At 41.6% G+C, this 20,000-nt stretch overlaps 1 protein-coding gene across 1 annotated transcript; it reads right to left on the minus strand.

Moving 5' to 3' along the window:
- Positions 1–8,931: 8,931 nt before the first annotated feature.
- On the minus strand, positions 8,932–18,869 carry LOC134101916 (carboxypeptidase N subunit 2-like). Its single transcript, XM_062555809.1, has 5 exons — positions 18,838–18,869; positions 16,255–17,690; positions 13,672–13,791; positions 12,012–12,079; positions 8,932–8,995 (listed from the first exon to the last, which is right to left on the minus strand). The coding sequence occupies exons 2-5, from the start codon at positions 17,684–17,686 to the stop codon at positions 8,933–8,935; spliced, it is 1,683 nt and encodes a 560-aa protein (XP_062411793.1). The 5' UTR covers positions 17,687–17,690; positions 18,838–18,869; the 3' UTR covers position 8,932.
- Between the last annotated feature and the right edge of the window lie 1,131 nt (positions 18,870–20,000).

Raw genomic sequence — 20,000 nt, forward strand, 5'->3', positions numbered from 1 at the left:
TCTTGGCTCCATCTTTAACAAGCACAACATTCAATATCACTGTTATGCAGATGACTCTCAGTTTTACCTACCAGCATTAACAACCGAAAGTTCCTGCACTATGGAACGCCTGTTTAACTGCCTCAATGGTATAAAGAGTTGGATGGCAACAATTTTTTCTTACGATGAAATGACAAGAAAACAGATGTTTTTGGTCCACTCAGCTCTGTTGCTAAAATAAGAAACGCACTTGGGCAACTGGCTGTAGCCTAAATTGCCACCGTGAGGTCAGAAATCTTAGACTGGGTAAACCCAGCTCAATCTGCCGGCAATTGGATTTCGCCCTGCAGCTCAGACTGGAAACCTGCATATTTATGTCTCTTGTTTCCTGTCCACATTTGCTGGAACCAATCACAAACTGGCTTATCCACCAGGATCGCTGGTCTGATTGGTTGAAGGACAACGCAGATACACTAATGTTCAATCTTAAAAGAATGATCTTAGTCTGGTGATAGCCAGGTTATGTACATCTAGGTGTTAACCTAGATTCTGCTTTAAATTTCAATAAGGAAATCAGTGTGGTTAAGGGAAGCTTTTTTCAACTAAGAACAATATCTAAATTCCTGCATGGCTCTCATATACTGACTTAGAAACTATAATCCATGCTTTTGTTACATCTAGGTTGGACTATTAACTGTAACTGTAACTGGACTGTAACTCTCTGTATTTAGGTCTGAACCAATCTACCCTTGCTAGACTTCAATTAGTCTAAAATGCACACATTTAATGCATGCTAAATGAATTGCTGTTATTTCATTATATGCAGGGCCGGAGTGGGGCCACTTTTCAGCTCGGGAGTTTCAAGCCCAAGACCGACCCACTTTCTAACCTCTCCGGGGCCGAACCATTGGTCCGACATCCCATTAGTCCGACATCCCATTCGTCCGAAAATGAACCATTCAATAGGGATACCATTAGTCCGACATCTCATTACTCCGAAAAAAAGAGAACCATTGGTCCGACGTCCCATTAGTCCGACCATACACAGTAGAGATGCATGGATGACTTGAAACTGAAAGATGCAAAATTCGCGGAAAAGAGGAGACAGCATTGTGTGTCTAACAACAGGTGGAAATGTATAGCCTGTTGTAACAATCAACCGTTTACCTTCGGCTGTGTTAATTAAACGCAGAAGGGTTTTTTTGAATGACTAAATATGAATGGCAATAAACAGATAATTCTGAGAATGAAGTAGGCTACTACGTAGACTACACATCTGAGTGCGTCTCTTAATTATAACAATGAAACAATGTCGCTTTCTTCGGTTTAACAGTAAAGGAAGACACACACCAAACAATAACCCAGGTCGTGCACAGTGGCGTTTTATTCACACACAATTAAATGTCCCAAACAATCCCAAGCGTTGCAATTCCCCCTTTCATTCAGTCCCGAAAATAAACCTAAAAGTCCAAACTAAACGAAAGATGTCCTGTATTTTGCCAGGACCGCGCACAAGAGTCAATAATCCAATCCAGGAAAACTAAAGGGCCGCAGCAATCAAAAAATATAATGCTCAGAAAAAAGGGAAAATGCGATTGCTGTCTCTCTGCTAGACCAAGCAATATGAAAACACAGAAAAGCAATCGATCTCACCAAATCTGGTGAATGCACCAGCAGTCCCCGAAGGCTTTTTCTCTTCGTGCGTCCTCTGTTTGGCAACGCAACGGTCCAAACTGCGCACAGCGTTTAACTAATGTGAAAGTACGTTTCATCGGTATTGTTGTTAGTTTCAAACTCAAAGGAAAACATTTACAAACACTCGTTGCCGCAGCACTGAGTAGGCTAGGCCTACTGGCGCCACAGATTCAAAATCTCACACGCACTTGCTACCCTCTTCAGACCGCCCCCATCATAGCGCATTCGGGTAAGGTGCGCGGGTGCGCGTGCATATAAAAAATACATAGAAATAAGTAGGCTACATACACATACAATGATATTACATGAGAACAGAGTTATTATATGCAATTAAACAATGTAATATTTAAGAAATGGCACCTAAACCAATGTGGCAGTGTGTTGTGCGACATTTTGGGAAGCCAGGACTATGCACAAATTAAAACGAGTTTCTGGAGTGAAACTTTGAATTTAGTCAGACCTGTGTGATAGAAGAATATGGCAAGGCTCTATTTCTAGCTCATATCGAGAAGAACGCACGATGGAAATAACTGTGGACTAACTGTGGATAACTTGTAGCCTAGAACATAAAGGTAGGAGTTCATTGTCCTATCGCCTTAGCTATGTTGGAATGTAGGCTAATTTGTGGTTTTGTCGTATGAAAGTTTATACGACTGAAACACGTTTGCTTCGATGTTCGTTTGCAAAAATATAAAACACATCTCATGCTACAGTAGATGAAGTTCATCGCGGGATGTGAGCCTGGGTCACCTGCATGACAGTCACGCACCCATCCACTAGCCTATGTCCCTGCTATTGAAATCAAACTACAAATAGCGTCACATCACTCTAACTGTAAACAGTGGTAGACGGAGTTTTTAGGAAATAGACCAAAGTCTGGATTTGTTTATGTATTGTATGGTCGGACTAATGAGATGTCGGACCAATGGGATGTCGGACTAATGGGATCTCTGGTCAATGGTTCATTTTCGGACTAATGAGATGTCGGACTTATGGGATGTCGGACCAATGATACGGAACCACTTTCGGTTCTCCATGGTGGTGGAAATTGGATAAATGAAGCAACAGATCAACTCTTACTATCCTGTAGGTTTTATTACCCTTGTTCAAGAAACTATGTAAAGGTGAAATAACAATTCCCTTAAGCTAAGAAGTTAACAAAATATTCCACTATTCCACAAGGACAGGTTGATAAATGAACAAAAGCAGAATTAAAGAAACAAAGCATTTGAAATGTATCCCTCTCTTCCACAAAGAGGCATGTTGAAATAATGTTCATAGTTCAATTCACAATATAGTTTACAGTTACATACAGTACATTGCAAATAGAACCAACCATTCAAGGTACTTTTGAAATGTAAAAATATTACAATTTGAATTACATCTCAATATTGTCAGCAAAACCTTGCAAAGAATATTGTGTGTAAAAAGAACTGTTTCCCTCCACAGCCAGTTTGATACGGGACCTTCTGATAGGCTCTATCATATCTACAGCGCCATCAGCGTAGGCCTACATGCCTGCCTAAGGGAAAAAAGGCTGAGACCTATCTGTATGTCTATCTGGAAACGTACTGGCTTGATAGAATTCATTCTGGACTCTATCCGACCACATGAAGACCTCGAGATACTTCGGTTTGGCTTTAGGGACCCTCTACTCACTACCACGTAAGTGTAATGTTGTTTGGAACAGTAGAAGAGGTATAAAAATAGTGTTTTGTAGCGGCGAAAGGACATGCCCTGGTCACTTCCAAGCTAACGAATTTTGGCTAAAACGGTAAAATCGAACTCTCTCAAAACACATCCAAATGACATGATTTGATGTCAACTCAAAGTACTCCCAATCATCCGTAAATTGATCTAAAGTGCATTTTACTCCGGATAATTCATTTAATTACTCTCCCTTTATGCAGGCAAACCATTTTACAATGTTTCAGATAGGGTTGCTGCCTCGAACTGATTCTAAGTGTATACAAACTATTCCAAAGTTTACAGACTGATTGGTGCTTAGTTTTATGTGTAGACACCTAGAGCAAGCTGCTGACAAGGTTTGGCGCTGTTTTGAGCAATGTGGTTTAAAAATGTGAGTTTGAAAGCGTGAGGCTGCAAGCCCTATGCTAACCCAATGTTTGCTATTTTCGGCTGTAGCTCTTGCCCGTGCTGGCTCTGTACTGCGTGATCAACGAAAAATACTTCTACCGTGGCTTAGTTGATGTATTTTCATTCAGGAAAACACTTTTTTTTCTTTTCAATTTTCGCCGGACTTACACTTTAACGTTAGCATGTTGGTTGAGTGATCGAGGCTACAGTAGTTAACGCAGTGTAACTTTAACACTATTTTTACCTATGGATGTATCATTAAACTGGTGTACCTCCAGCAAGAACCAAGCTTGTCAGATAAACATTCTCAAGTTTATTTTGGCTTCGAGAAGAAATGGGAATTACATTTCAGGTGAAAATCATCCTACCATGAATCCATACTGTAAGTCACAAAGCTGGAGTAAGGAATGTGTATCTTGCAGAAGACGCTGTGCCATAATAGACAAACTACTTAACGCCAATATGAAGGATCAATATTCGGTTATCCTTTACCGAATTAAAAATAATTTATCGGCCGTTATAATGGCCAATATCGATAGGTGTGCGTGCCTGTGTGTGTGTGTTTGTGTATGCATATCTGTGTGCCTATGCCTGTGCCTGTATGTGTGCATGTGCGTTTATGTGTCTGTGTGTGTTTGTGAGGCAGTTTGTGTAAAACAGTTCTGCCTCGTATAGCGCCTCTCCTCATTATCCTCTACCAGCAACCTTTCGCTCAACACCACCATCTATAGGCCGATGGGTGTAGGCTACGGTCACTAAATGTACACGTGAATTATTTATTTTATACCGTTCGTTGGGGATCTGGGGACCAAACGAACATTTTCCGTACAAGTCTAGTAGAGCTACATGTGGCATGTTTCATGTGCCTGTTACAGCCAGCCACGCTGAATGCAACACAATGACCAAAAGTCAAGGAGCTCGTCAGTCTAGGGGTTATTTATTACAGAAGAAAAGGATAAATGATACAAATATATGTTATAAGGCTTAACGGGGATAAACAACAATAAACATAATAGCAACGACGGCGAAGCCTATGGCGCGGAGAACACCCGGTCTGGTCAATGGCCAACACAAAGTGAAGAACAAAGGAAGGCCTCGAGCAGAGGCGCCAGGCGCAGGTATAAAGGCCGAAACTCCGCCCACAGGTCACACCTGAACAAAGGTGAACAAAACACAGGCAGAGCAGCCAAAAGGACAGGGAGGAAACTGTGACACCTAGAGGTGGCAGAGGACGTAACACCTCCACACCAAAATGGTGACTATAGTCTCCATAAAATAATTATGAACTATATACAACACAACACCATAATGCTTTGCATCACATCCATGGCATAGGATGCGTGCAACGCAATTTCAGAAAATACAGTAATACTGTAATATTAAAGTAAACAAACAACCAGACACACCAACAGTCACATGCACGCACATACAACAAAAACAAACAAACACACACACAACAGCAACACACACACAAAAAAAAAATAACCATGACTTACGGTTACTGAGTAACCGTAGACATGAAGACAGACTATGGCACTCTTGACAAAGCGTCAGCTAACACATTGTCAGTACCACGAACGTGCTTGATCTCGAGGTTAAATGGCTGTAAGATCAAGCTCCAACGCATGAGGCGCTGGTTAGCGTTCCTCATACGCCAGAGAAACTTCAAGGGGTCGTGATCGCTAAACACGACAATTTTCTCTGAAGCGCCGATGTACACTTCGAAGTGCTGGACTGCAAGTACAAGGGCCAGGGCTTCCTTCTCAATGGTCGAATACCGCTGTTGCTGATGGTTAAACTTCTTTGAGAAGTAGCAGACAGGGTGATGGACAGATTCAGCACCACTCTGAAGAAGGACAGCACCCGCACCTAAATCACTCGCATCGACAGCCAACAGAAAAGGCTTCGAGAAGTCAGGGGCAGCCAACACGGGAGCAGATATTAACAATGCCTTAACATTCTCAAATGCTTTCTGACATTGTTCGGACCAGGCATAACACACTTTCGGGCTAAGCAAGTCGGTAAGTGGAGCAACCACCGCGGAAAAGTTCTTACAAAACGCACGGTAATAGCCCACCATGCCAAGGAATCTGCGCAACGCACGGCGATCAACAGGGGCAGGAAAGTCACAGATCGCAGAGACCTTTGCATCCACAGGACGCACCTGACCCCCTCCCACCACTCTACCAAGATACGTGACTGTCGCCCTTCCAAACTCACACTTAGCTAGATTGATGGTAAGTCTAGCAGCGGAGAGACGACGAAACAGCTCACGAATCTGGTCGAGATGCGCAGGCCACGAAGCACTGTGAAGAACCACATCGTCCAAATAGGCCTCACAGTCAGGCAAACCAGACAAGACAGTATTAATCAACCTCTGAAAAGAGCTAGGAGCGTTACGCATTCCGAATGCCATAACTCTGTAAGACAAAAAATCATCAGGCGTAACGAAAGCGGATATTTCCATAGCCCTCCTCGTAAGCGGAATTTGCCAATACCCCTTAAGCAAATCAAACTTGCTGACAAACACAGCAGATCCAACGCGGTCAACGCAGTCATCAAGCCTGGGGAGTGGATAACAATCAGGCTTAGTGACTGCATTAACACGCCTGTAGTCCGTGCAAAAACGGAACGTGCCATCCGGCTTTCCCACTAAAATACACGGAGAACTCCACGCACTCATGCTGGGCTCAGCAATGTCGTTAACCAGCATGTATTCAACCTCTTTCTTTAGAATAGCTCGCTTCAACGGATTTACCCTGTATGGGTGCTGCTTAATAGGGCTAGCAGAGCCGACATCAATGTCATGTTCCATGACATGAGTCTGATTGGGAACATCGCTAAAAAGCTCTGGGAACTGATGGACAATGTTCAAGAGATCAGCCTTTTCAGTGTCTGTAAGGTGAGGAAGATGGTCGGCTAAAACAGAGAGCATCTCAGTGTTATTTAAACGGCCAACAACGACAGCACGAGACGGGCTACTCTCTACCTCTTCACTACCCTCAACCAAAGCAGACATCAGCACCACACCATCCGTGGACAGCGGAGAATCACACACGGGGCCAGCGGAAAGCGGCTCCGAACAAGAAGCTGAACTGCGCTCATAGAATGGTTTCAGCATGTTCACGTGACACAAGCGCTTCTTCTGGCGCCGATCTGGAGTGGAAACAACATAGTCACGGTCGGACACTTTCTGCTCTACCACATACGGACCGCTAAAACGAGCTTGCAACGCAGATCCGAGAATGGGTAGCAACACTAGAACCTTATCGCCCACTTTAAAGTGGCGATCAACAGCCTTACGGTCATACCACAGCTTCATTTTACCCTGAGCTCGCTCGAGAACGCTGCCTGTAGGCTTCGGGGACAAGCTGATAACACCGCAAAATAGATGCTTTAACCTCATCATAATCAGAGCTACTTTCCAGGGAGAGAGACGCATAAACTTCCTGAGCACGGCCAGTGAGAACGGACTGAAGTAAAAGAGGCCAAACCGCTTTGGGCCACTTGAGGGTTGATGCAACCTTCTCAAAATGTGGAAAATACTTTTCGACATCTTTCTCCAAAAACGGTGGAACAAGTCTGATGTTTTTACTGATATCGAACCTCGCACTAGACAAATCTAAATTTCCTTCCAATGCAGTTATTTCGATCCGTCTCAACTCCAACTCATTAATGGAAGCTTTGAGTCTCAACTCTTCTCGCTCTTTGTCTAACTCCATCTCACGGACCGACAATTCTTTCAAACGAATTGCGTCTTTCATGTCGAAAGCAGGCAACATTTGTTTCTCAACTAAATATGGTAGCAAAACAGACTTAATAGTATGTTTCAAGCGCTTCTCAGCACTCGACAATTGTATCTCAAGAATGTTCGCTACCTCCAAGAGTTGATCCTTGGTGAGGCCATGAAAGGCCACCTCCGATGGATCATCTACAAACCCCTGTGCCACAGAAGTCATGGTTTACACGAAATGTATTAAGACAAACAAACAAAAATCGAATGGCTGCAATTACAAAATTCAAAACTATGTGGTCGCAAACTTCCCCTACAAAAGCGACCACAAACTATTCGGGTGTGCCGAAATCACGCCAAAACACTAAACTAACAGGACAATAGGAGATTTAGACAACGAAAGGGTCAAAAACCCGGAAACCACAGCAGCCCAAAGTCTAATCCCCGACTATACTGACCTGTAAAGCACCACAATTGCAGTGCGCAAAACTTACCAAATCACAAAGCGACGCAAAAGAGTATACAAACTGGATGTTTCGCTGCTGCACCCCAACCCCTACTTACCTATCCCAAAAAATCTAACTGAAACCTTGCTAATCTTCAGTGGGTTCCCTACCCGGCATACGTTATCCGTCAAACCCGTGAGGATGCAGCAGCCCGATGGTGCAGTCTACTGCAAGCCTCCGAAACGGACCGAATAAGGACTACCACCAAAAACAAATAACTAAAATAATAAAGTGGTAGACTCTGTGTCTACCCGGCGGCTACCTGATTGGGATACACGCTAATACATCCAGAAAAATGTTATACTCACCAAAAGTCGCATTCACAAAAACTTGCCGCGTTCTATCAAAAAGGTTCTAACAAAGGACGTAGACCCCATTATGTTACAGCCAGCCACGCTGAATGCAACACAATGACCAAAAGTCAAGGAGCTCGTCAGTCTAGGGGTTATTTATTACAGAAGAAAAGGATAAATGATACAAATATATGTTATAAGGCTTAACGGGGATAAACAACAATAAACATAATAGCAACGACGGCGAAGCCTATGGCGCGGAGAACACCCGGTCTGGTCAATGGCCAACACAAAGTGAAGAACAAAGGAAGGCCTCGAGCAGAGGCGCCAGGCGCAGGTATAAAGGCCGAAACTCCGCCCACAGGTCACACCTGAACAAAGGTGAACAAAACACAGGCAGAGCAGCCAAAAGGACAGGGAGGAAACTGTGACACCTAGAGGTGGCAGAGGACGTAACAGTGCCTCGGTGTTTCAGTGTTCTGGGTGTCGGAAGTATGAACTTCATAATAACAAGAACTTCACAATACCTACAGTATATGACCACTACGCTAGCTATGCTAGCAGCAATCGTAATAAAATATAAAATGTCATTTTAAAATCTTATCCGATCACCTGCCTCTTCTATTATGTTATGGCACTGCTGACCGCTCTGGAGGAGAAATCGTCTCTGGAAGTTCGTGGACAAACAATAACTGAAACACAAACATGTTAATGTAACAAGGTTAATAAGTTGTTTAATGCATTGTATGTTAAATCCTGCATAAATGGGTCAGGACTTGTACTAAGTGATACTTCTGCATAGTAATTGCATTGTGGGAGTTATATCTACTGTGGGTAGGTTTGGCAAATAGAGGGTCCACAATTAAAGTAATTAAAAGTCATGTTAGTCAGGGTCAGGGATCACATTGGAAATAATAAAGAGACAGTGGTAAAACGTAACTCAACGCTCAGATGTTCCCACTCCTCTTAGGGTCGGAGGATGCAGAGCATAGAATACCGTAATTTATCGACTATTAGCCACGGTTTATACATTGATTTTGCTAAATGTCTTCAGCTATGATAATGCAGGGGGCCAGTTAATACGGCGTTGATATGGTTTTGTTTCTTTTAACTTGCATAAAACACTGTCCTGCGGCTTATACATAATTCAGCTTAGATTCGGGAAATTACTGTAGAATAGACTTGCTTGTCATGTGAAGCACAAATAGCAGACTTGACTTGGCCCTGTGCCTCTCGAAGCTGACGAAACATACACAAGGGATGATTGACTCATAGCATTGCAACGGCATTCGTGGTTAATCGGCTCCTCGACCAGCTTATTCAAAGTTGAAGTCGGAGTCATGTAAGAGAAATGAGTCAGCTCAAAAGGACTCATTGGCACACCACAGACCCCCTCCCTTGTAGGCAGAGAATTCAACAGTGCATCGATTGGTCACCCTCTGGCGCCTCAGCAGCCACAGAAATAGCCAACGTTAGTGTTCTACACAGTGCCGAGCCCTGTCCTGCATCCCGTAACGGGACAGCGTTGTTGTAGGTAGAGGCTGGTCCATGCCCAGGTGAAGAGCCTGCTCTTGCTTTGCAGGCTAGTTCACAATACGCCCCTAAGCTGCTCTCGATTCAGTGTGCCACCCACCACAAAAGTTGGTGACGTCCACCAAGGGACTGGGCACTCCATGCTCCCTCTGTGTTCTACCCATGACTACCAAGTCCCACCGTATTATAATGCAAGCACCAAAAACTTGCGTGGCCAATTCAAAATTGGGGCACGTGTGCAATAGCCACACCGCTGGGGCTACTATGCGTCAACCCCAAATGGGCAAGCCTTCTCACAGTGGAGAAACTCCTAGGGTAGTGACGACAGACACCTCGTTTATGGGGAGCCATATGTGACCGTGTTGGCGAGTCAATTAGCGGGCTGTGGTCGAAATTACAAGCCCGACACATAAATGCTCTAGAGCTACAGTACTCACAGTTTACCTTGCAATGAAAAATGTTTCACTGTGTCTGATGGGCTGTCACGTTCTGATCAGAATGGACAAAACAGCCACAGTAGCCCACATAAATTGCCAGGGTGGTCTCTGGTCTGTACAGATGCACCATCTGGCACCGAAATGCCTTATTTGGGCGCAGGGTCAGTTGTTGTCATTTCAGCACACCTGCCCGGCATTAAGTATTACGGCAGAGACCTCTTCAGGAGGGGGTCCGATCAACAGAGAGCGGAGAATTCTCTATGGGATAAATTTGGGGAAGCCCTGGTGGATCTGTTCATGCCATGAGTTCATTGCCAGCGGTGGTTCTCGACAGGGAGGGCCCCAGTCGCTGCTCTACACTTAGCGCTCTTCTCCATCATGTGCTGAACAGGATTCAGATGGAGAAGCACTCAGTAATCCTGGTAGCCCCCCCAGTAGCCAAGCTCAATTGTGGTTTGCAGACTCCTTTTCCCTATTACATGGTGAACCGTGGACTCTCCGGGACAGTATGGCACCCACACCCATTTGGCATTGGCAGCCTGACCACTGAACAGAAACAATTTTGACTGGAGGCTCCCCAACCTCACTCGTTGAAACAATACAGAGTTCCAGAGCACACTCCACTAGCTCTCTCTATGCTCTAAAGTGATGTGTGTTTGCCTGGTGTGGAGAGCACAACCACGATCCATCAACATGTTTGATAGAGGTGATACTGACCTTCCTACAGTATATTTGAGTAGGGCCATCCGTCTTTCTAAAACGAATAGTTCCGGTCCTTGATTATGATTGGCTGAATCGCGTTCGATGCCGTTGTAAATTCCAGCGTAACCACTCATATGGAGGGAATATATTTCTTGGTGGACGAATGATTATCTATTAATACATCGTTACATTTTTCGTTGATGTGCCTTTGTTTCATGAAATCTTGCTAGATCGACATAGTAGACGTTTTAGAAGAGCAATAAGCCACTCGAGTCCGTGGTTTATGCTGAATTTAGAACAGCTAAAGGGGGTTTTACTTCGCTTCGCAGCGTGCCAACGCCCCCCTTAACTGTTCTACATTAAACCATGGCTTTCGGGGCTTATTGCTTAACTACGTCCCTCTCTCCCTCTTGGCGGCTACAGTATATCCACCTGTCATTTAGGCTAGTCTGGTGTGACACGTGGTGCTCACCCACTGGCAGTCCACTTTGTCAAGGGTGCTAGGTGCTTAAGCCTACCGCACTCTGTAACAGTCCCACAAAGGGACTTTTCTCTTGTTCTGCAAGCCATTGTCCACTGAGCCATTCGAACCTATGGCCAGCATTGACCTGAAAATGTTGTCGCTCTAGAATCAGTCGAACGTGAGGGCAATCTACAGCCCTATCAGTTAACCCATCATGTTCACAATTCGCCAGAGGTGACCCTAAAGTGATATAGCACCCTAATACATTCTATCAGCACAAAGTTTTTCCTTTAGCAGCTTTTGAATCTCAGATTATTGAACTGCCTGCCCTGAAGACCCTTTTGCTTATATTTTGCATAAGCCTGGTTAGCATGAAGGGAAAGAATGCTTGCCGGATTAGCGATTGTATTGCGTGTTGTAGGGACATTGGAAATGGACTTTGATGGTCTCTTGGCCAGACGGACTTGCAGGACAAATCCCAAATTTGCCAAAGGGCCGTATGTATTCCCTAACTAATTTTATAAAGCAAATGGGTTTGTACACATAGGAAACAAAGACGAAGAAAAATACTACCTTGCAGTTGTCTTCATCTACTAGTTTTATGGGTCTGAGTCTGGGATCCACATGACGTACACTATAACCTAAAATAGTGAAAAAATGTTACATCCAGAAAGCACATTCCGCACAGTGGCCCTCATTTATCAACCGAGCGTAGAAACCAGCGTACATCTGAGCGCAGAAATCATATTACGACGGGGCTCATGTGTGATTCATCAAACTTTCGTATCAGTCCAATTTCAGTGTAAGAATAAACGTGTGTTGATAAATGTGGCGGCTGGAAACAACAACGTGATTTAAATATCACGCCCCTATATATGCTCGTTTTAATGGCCTCGCCCCTTGAATTTACGACATGAAGGTGCATTATACGTCCAAAAGAGATCATTAGTGATCTCGAGCCACAGTGACGTCCAGCTGAACGCATCATACTATACATAATTGAAATATCTAATTCATGAATGTTTGCAAAGAGAAAGTAATCATCTCCTATGGCTATCCTAAGCCATCAAATGTGTCAATATAATATGCTACATTACAGCAAATAGGCTGCACATATACAGGAAAGGTGTTATGTCCGATAGTCCATGAAATCAACTCTTCAACTTTCTAATCCACCGCCGATTTACTGCTGCACGGTGCTATGCAGCCTGAAAAACTTGCGTACGCGAGTTCAGACTAGATGTGAGATTTGAGCGTATATAGCACCAATCACGTTCACATTGATAAATGCCATACTTTGCATATAAACAAGCCGGTTGTACGCCTGTTTTTGGTCATACACACATTTCATAAATGAGGGCCAATGTGTACAGTTAGTATATTGATTTAATGTTGATGTTAATGTTGATTTTCTCAATATGTTTCTTCTTTAGCTGAAAATGACACTGCCTCATGGCTAAAGGTTGCAAGACAATGTGGTAGAAACATGGAATAAAAAAAGAAGCTTGTTCATCTCTCATCCAACATTTTTAAGAAATATTGCACGTCAAAATGCCAAAATGATTGACCTTTTTAATGGAATCAATGGAAACATTTATTTGCATTCACAGCTCTCAAAAGGGTTCTTATATATATATATATATATATATATATATACACATACATATATATATATATATAAACCATATAAGAACCATTTTGAGAGCTGTGAATGCAAATAAATCTGTATTGTGTGTGTGGATGATGGGTGTCCCACTATTCTATACCCATTATAATGGACAAGGAAGGGCAGGCTATATGTATCACAAATGTGGTCATGTAAGATTACATAAATTGTCTGTCGCCTGATAGCTAGCTGACTGTTCAGAGGAAGGAATCAATATTTGCCTTGAATTACAACTCAATTTACATTTGTACTTTGTACAACTAATTTACATCACAATACATTTCTGACACCTGTCACTCAAAAAGCATAGTTCAAATTGAAGACTGTGATGAAACCTTGAATGAATACTTGTTTGTTCTTAAAAAATAAATAAATAAATAAATACATTTAAAAAGTCAAACCATATTGTCTAGTTGTGCTTACTGTTTGACATGAAATTAAAAGAAATGATTGACATGTGTGTATGGGGTGGGGTGTGTGTGTGTGTGTTTGCTTGCTTTTGTGTGTGTGTGTGTGTGTGTGTGGTGTGTGTGGCTTCCATGCAAAGTGACCTTTAACAGGACTCACCCCTGGTGCGTGTGTACAGTCGTACAATAATGAACAGAATCAGCAGTATGAGAAGAGGAGCGATGGTGGCCAAAATGATCCTACTAACATTGGGCCAGTTGTGTATCATTGTTCCATCAGCTGAGAGATCACAGGGGAGAGAGAGGGTGAAGGGAGAGGAGGGAGAGGAAGGACAAAATATCACTTACCCATGTTTTAACTTGAGTGTTTTTTCAAAAAAGCAGCACTGGTACATAAAGACATCCCTACATGTTCAGGCAGAAGGTATAGGCTACCATGCAAGCTAAATGGATAGAAATGTACATTAGTACCACTATCTATTAAGCTACACAACAAAAGATGAGACGGTAGGGTATGGGCATTATTACACGGCTCTTCATAATGCTGCAGGATGCTCCATTCACTTGAATGTGGCTTCCCAACGTTCGGAGATCTGATATGTACGGGATAATGGACGACACGCCGTGCGGTTATTCAAAGTTAATGCACGTTCTAGACGGTGATACGGCCCGACGCGAAGCGGAGGGACGTTCCGTCTAGAAAAGTGCATTAACTTTGAATAACCGCACGGCGTGAAGTCCATTATCCCGCTTATTCCACTGTTGCCATTGCGTTGTGTTAGTTTCCGGTGCTAATTTAGTACGGGATAATGGACGACACGCCGTGCGGTTATTCAAAGTTAATGCACGTTCTAGACGGTGATACGGCCCGACGCGAAGCGGAGGGACGTTCCGTCTAGAAAAGTGCATTAACTTTGAATAACCGCACGGCGTGAAGTCCATTATCCCGCTTATTCCACTGTTGCCACTGCGTTGTGTTCGTTTCCGGTGCTAATGTAAATGTTTTAATCGCTAGAACTGTTTTGTTTGTAGAACTAGAACTACTTTCCCCAGAAACATTTCAACTAATTTCTCAAACTGTGGTTACTAGTTCTAAATGGATGGTTGCTATGGCCAAAAGCCAGTCGTTAGTTCTAATCTCCCGTTGTCAAGCTGGCATATCCCAAGATTCTGATGAACGTTAACTTTGAAAGATTGCTATTTTTCTTAGCCTACTGCCACCTAACTAGCTAAATGGCACCTCTGTCATATGCTAAACGTTACTATGATCTGAATGTCTGTATTTTACAGCTTCTGTGTAACGTGACAGTGCATTTAAACTTCACAACAAGTTTGGCGAATTAATATTCAAGTGTGATACGGCCAACAAATTGGAACTACTTCATAGCCGTGCGTATATCTAAAGTTAATGCACACCCTTATAGAACGCAGGACAATGGGAAACTCAACCGAGCAGTGGAATAAAATGTTTTAATCGCTAGAACTGTATTGTTTGTAGAACTACTTTTCCCAGACACATTTCAACTCATTTCTCAAACTGCGGTTACTAGTTCTAAATGGATGGTTGCTATGGCCAAAAGCCAGTCGTTAGTTCTAATCTCCCGTTGTCAAGCTGGCATATCCCAGGATTCTGATGAACGTTAACTTTGAAAGATTGCTATTTTTCTTAGCCTACTGCCACCTAACTAGCTAAATGACACCTCTGTCATATGCTAAACGTTACTATGATCTGAACGTCTGTATTTTACAGCTTGTATGTAACGTGACAGTGCATTTAAACTTCACAACGAGTTTGGCGAATTAATATTCAAGTGCGATAAGGCCAAAAACAATGGAACTACTTCATAGCCGTGCGTATATCTAAAGTTAATGCACACCCTTATAGAACGCAGGACAATGGGAAACTCAACCGAGCAGTGGAATAATTCTCGATAACAGACTGTTGCTAAGTAGGCCTACTGTATAACAGAGTGCTGTCAAGGAAAATGGGTTTTGTGCTTCTTATTCATTTCATATCACTCCCCAAGTAGTCTGATCTCTTCTTGCAATGAAACTTCATTCAGAAGTGAAAGCAGATGGTTGATGAGCTACATTCTAAAGAATGTTTGATTGTTTGTTGAAGTTCAGCTTGTGTTGCAAACTACTAGTTTCTTAGCAAAAGCCACGATGTAGCCGTGTAATAAGCGGGATAATGCAGGCCTATAGAATGCTAACAGGCCCCTGATGCGCCAGAGTATTCCTCAGGGCTCGACAATAATGGTTGCCCAGTTGCAACCAATTCCTCACTCCTGGTTGCCCCTGTGGCAACCACAAAATGTATGTTGCCCTACTTAGGTTACACTACCATAAAACTAGAATATTATGTAGGAATAATATTGAAACTCACCACTTCCCCTTATACTGTACTGTACCTCATATCTTCCTTGGTTAGGAATAGATACTTGACTCCTGCCTATGCTACTCCTGTCCTGGCTAATCCCTGTTTAGCACTTCATAACCCTGGCTAGAGGCTCACCAAATAGACTTTCTGCTCACTTCTGTTCAGCCAAATGTTGAATATGAATTTATAAAATATCAGTAAAGGCAGAGAACCACAAATGGCATGAGATGTATCCTTAAATCATTAGTTTAACAAAAAACAGGGAACATAAGCATACACTTTGCATATTCCAATTCTTATTAACATAATAATAGTCCTACACATCAAAAATGGATGAAAAAAGATCAAATAAAAAAGTATTACCATTAGAACTTGTAGGCTCCTTTGTAGGTCCAGTTTGATAATAGTCAGATGGGGGTTGTGAAACATTGGGTGATTTGGAAGCATCTGGCGTTTTTGAACCATCTGATGGTTTTGAAGCATCTGGCGTTTTTGAACCATCTGATGGTTTTGAAGCATCAGGCGGTTTTGAAGCATCAGGCGATTTTGCAGATTTTGCAGGTGATGTCGTGTCGGGGCATATTGAATGTTTGGTCAAATATCTAAGATTTTGTTTCTTTAGTGTCTCTGGACACATACAAAATATTTCGAAATTGTACGGTTTTTCCAAGTAATCACTCATTTTGCAGTCACAGTGCCAAGGATTATCATCTAGATTAACATTTTCAATTTTCCCAAACACCTCAAGAACACCAGTAAGTGACTTCAGGTTATTCTTGGATAGTTTTAGAGTCTGCAAAGATGGAAGAGAGAAGTCCTCAGCCTTTAAAGAGTGTATACGATTACCCTCCAGATTGAGTTCTTTTAAATTTCCAAGACCCTCAAAAACTCCTTGAGGCAGGTTTTCAATCTTATTATTGGAAATGTCCAGCAATTCAAGCTGTGCAAGGCTACTGAATACTCCTTGGGAAAAGGAGGTAATATTATTTTTCTGTAAACCCAATATTTTAAGAACTGGGAGGTGAGAAACTGCCTCTTTGGGCAGTTCATTCAGGTGATTATAGCCTAAAAATAGTCGTTCAAGCTTTTCATGGGGTTTTAAACTAGCATGTAGAGATCTGATTTTGTTTTCTTGTATATTAATTTCCTCCAGATTAGTAAGATCCCCCGACCAAATATCATCTGGAATTTTGGACATGTTGTTTTTAAACAGATTGAGTAATTTAAGGTTTCTAAGCTGCAAGAAAAGTTTTTTTGGGAAGTTGCTAAGGTTGTTCTTAGACAGATCAAGTGTCTGAAGTTGCTCCAGATCATCAAAAGCCCTCATGGAAATTGAGGCAATATTATTAGAATTCAGTCTAAGATCTCTAAGTTTTGTAAGACCACTGAACAACTTTTCCGTAATATTCTCAATTTTATTTTGTGTCAAGTACATTGTGTCAAGTTGTTTGAGATTGTTAAAAGTTTCATTTGGAAGTGAGATGAGATTGGTGCCAGAAATCTCCAAAGTCTTGAGATCAGATAAACCCTGAAAGGCTCCTGCCTCTACAGAAGAAGTAGAGGTGCCCATAAATTCCACTCTCTCAAGCTGAGGGTTCTTTATGAAGGCCTTTTCCGGAATTACCTCAATCCTACCGAGAAACAACACTTTTATAGAGCTGATATTTAACAAATGCATTGAAGGCACTGGGTCTGAATAGATATCTATGCAAGAAGAGCATGTTGTTGATTTTCCACATAGCTGAGTTGAGCAAACTTGTGGCGAGGTCAAGAGCCAGATGATCCCCAAAAACATGTTCCTTAAAAAGATAAAATACTGAGTTAGTAGACATGAATATCTTAAGAGAGAGTGTTCACCATTTTATGAATTCTCTAAAATGGACTTATTGCAGAATACCATTTCGACTAATGTAAACAGTACCGCCGCTCCCACCACGCTCATCAAGCCCTGTGCGTATAGGGCAAAGGACAGAGGGGGCACCCAAATTTAGCCAATAAATAGTTGTTAATTTTTTAAAGTGAGAATTTTTTTTTCTCATAATTCTCTTCCCTCCAGTTCTGTCAATGCTAGGTGTAAAGTTTTTTCAGTGTTTGATGGCAGCACTAACATTTCACTTACAGGAGCTATTTAAAAGGGTGGGTTTTGAACATTCTAACCCAAGATTCCATTCCGCAACAATTCAACGTTCTAAAATTCTATGTAGAATTCAATGAACCCAGACATTCTTTAGAATGTTCATTTTCCAACATTCCAAACACACCGGTGTGACGGTACACTCTTAAGGGTTAAAAGTAAGCCTAGATTTCCTCTTTGCTCTCCAGAGTGCAGCCTCCTGACACTTCAGCAAAATATGACAATTATTTTGCTAAATCATATTTTGTGCATAAGCCTAATGTAAATGTTTGTTAATTATTTTCAAAAGAACATAATGTGAAAGTAAAAAGTCTGTAGGCTACACTGCATGTGTTTTGTCTATTCCTCCATGCAACATCATATTCTGTAACACAACATATATTATGGTTAATGACTGTCAGCCTGTTCTAAATAATTGGCTGTTATGTTTTAGCTGCTTGATGGCTATCCTATTTTAACTTTGGTTTTGTCAAAATTCCTAAACAATGAATTAGCAACAGTTGCTGTAGATGTTTTCTGTGTAAAATAGCCGTGTTGCACTTAATATCAATAAATTGTGTACAATTTCATCAGATTAGGAAATGAAATAATTTCCAGAAATAACCAGGATAATTATGCAATTTTATGCAATTAATTATTTTGTAATCGCTTGACAGCTCTAGTTAAAGTACAAATAATATTCACTGATACACAGCATCACATACTCATAGTACTGCAAAATACTTCTGTCATTAAACATAACATTAAATTAATATTTAAATGAAATTGCCTCATTAGAAACAAAGTGTATGTGCTAATTTGTTAGTACATACCAGCGGATCTGGAAGAATGTTTAAGTGGTGACCAAATTCAATTGCGACAAGAGCTATAATAAGAAATCCCTCTCATTCTTTTGTTTTCATGGCCTAAACAGCTCTGGCCCCACCTCCAACACATTTCCTTACTGAAGTTGAATTGAATACACAATCTGAATGCTGGGCGGGCGTGGAGCAAGGATGTTGTTCTCATAGCAGAGAGACCTGCTTTGAAGCTTTGCTCCTCTTCAAAGCACCAAATTCTGATTCCAACTTTAAAATGTTAAACTTTTGATTATATTTCACATGCACGTCTGCAGTATACTGTTTTTAAACCTGTGCCTCTAGTTTGTGTTAAATTCCCTCAAATAATCTGTATCCATTTAGGCAAGTCCTGTTGTTTTATTTTCAGTCCATTTTGTCGTTCATGACAAAATATTGTTAAATGCATCATTATGAATATATATATTACAAACTAATATATTTTCTTTGAGGTTGCTTTCCTGCTAAGGACCTGACGAATACTCTATCCAAAGAATGTAAATATATATATATTTTATTATTATTATTTGATGGGCCATAGTGTTTTATTGGAAGACATATCTCTGGAATTAAACCCACCAAAAGGTTTGTGAACTCTATTCAACTCCTTTCCCCGGGAGTTTCCTCATGAGGGTGGAGGCATTCGTGGGAGAGCAACAATAGGTTGTTCAGGGTACACACATCCTAAGGAGGACGTGAGGTAGGCCTGCTGTGGTTCCAAAACTACTACTACACAACACAACAACCCAGTGTACTCCTTCAAAACTCTTGCAGAAGCATTATGGACCACTATATTATTATAACAAAAAACAACAACAACAACAACAAAAAAAATCAATGTGAGCCAAAAATATTTCCACCTGATTATGAGCTTACTAATATCTTGTAATGGAACTGGTGCAACATTTTAGTCTTGGCATCACGATCAGAATGGTTTTTTTTGTTTGTTTTTCTTAGAGGATATATATATATTTTTTTTAAAGGCAAAATGGATCAAACCAGAATTATCATGGACATTTCTGAAAAGTCTGTTGCTAAGGACACCCTTTCATAGGTTACAAGTGCTCATCATAGTGCATCTCTGCCTTTTTATTCAATCAATAATTTACTTAATTTTTTTTTTAATAACTATTCTGATA

Source organism: Sardina pilchardus, chromosome 15 (assembly GCF_963854185.1).
Source record: "Sardina pilchardus chromosome 15, fSarPil1.1, whole genome shotgun sequence".
NCBI lineage: Eukaryota > Metazoa > Chordata > Actinopteri > Clupeiformes > Clupeidae > Sardina > Sardina pilchardus.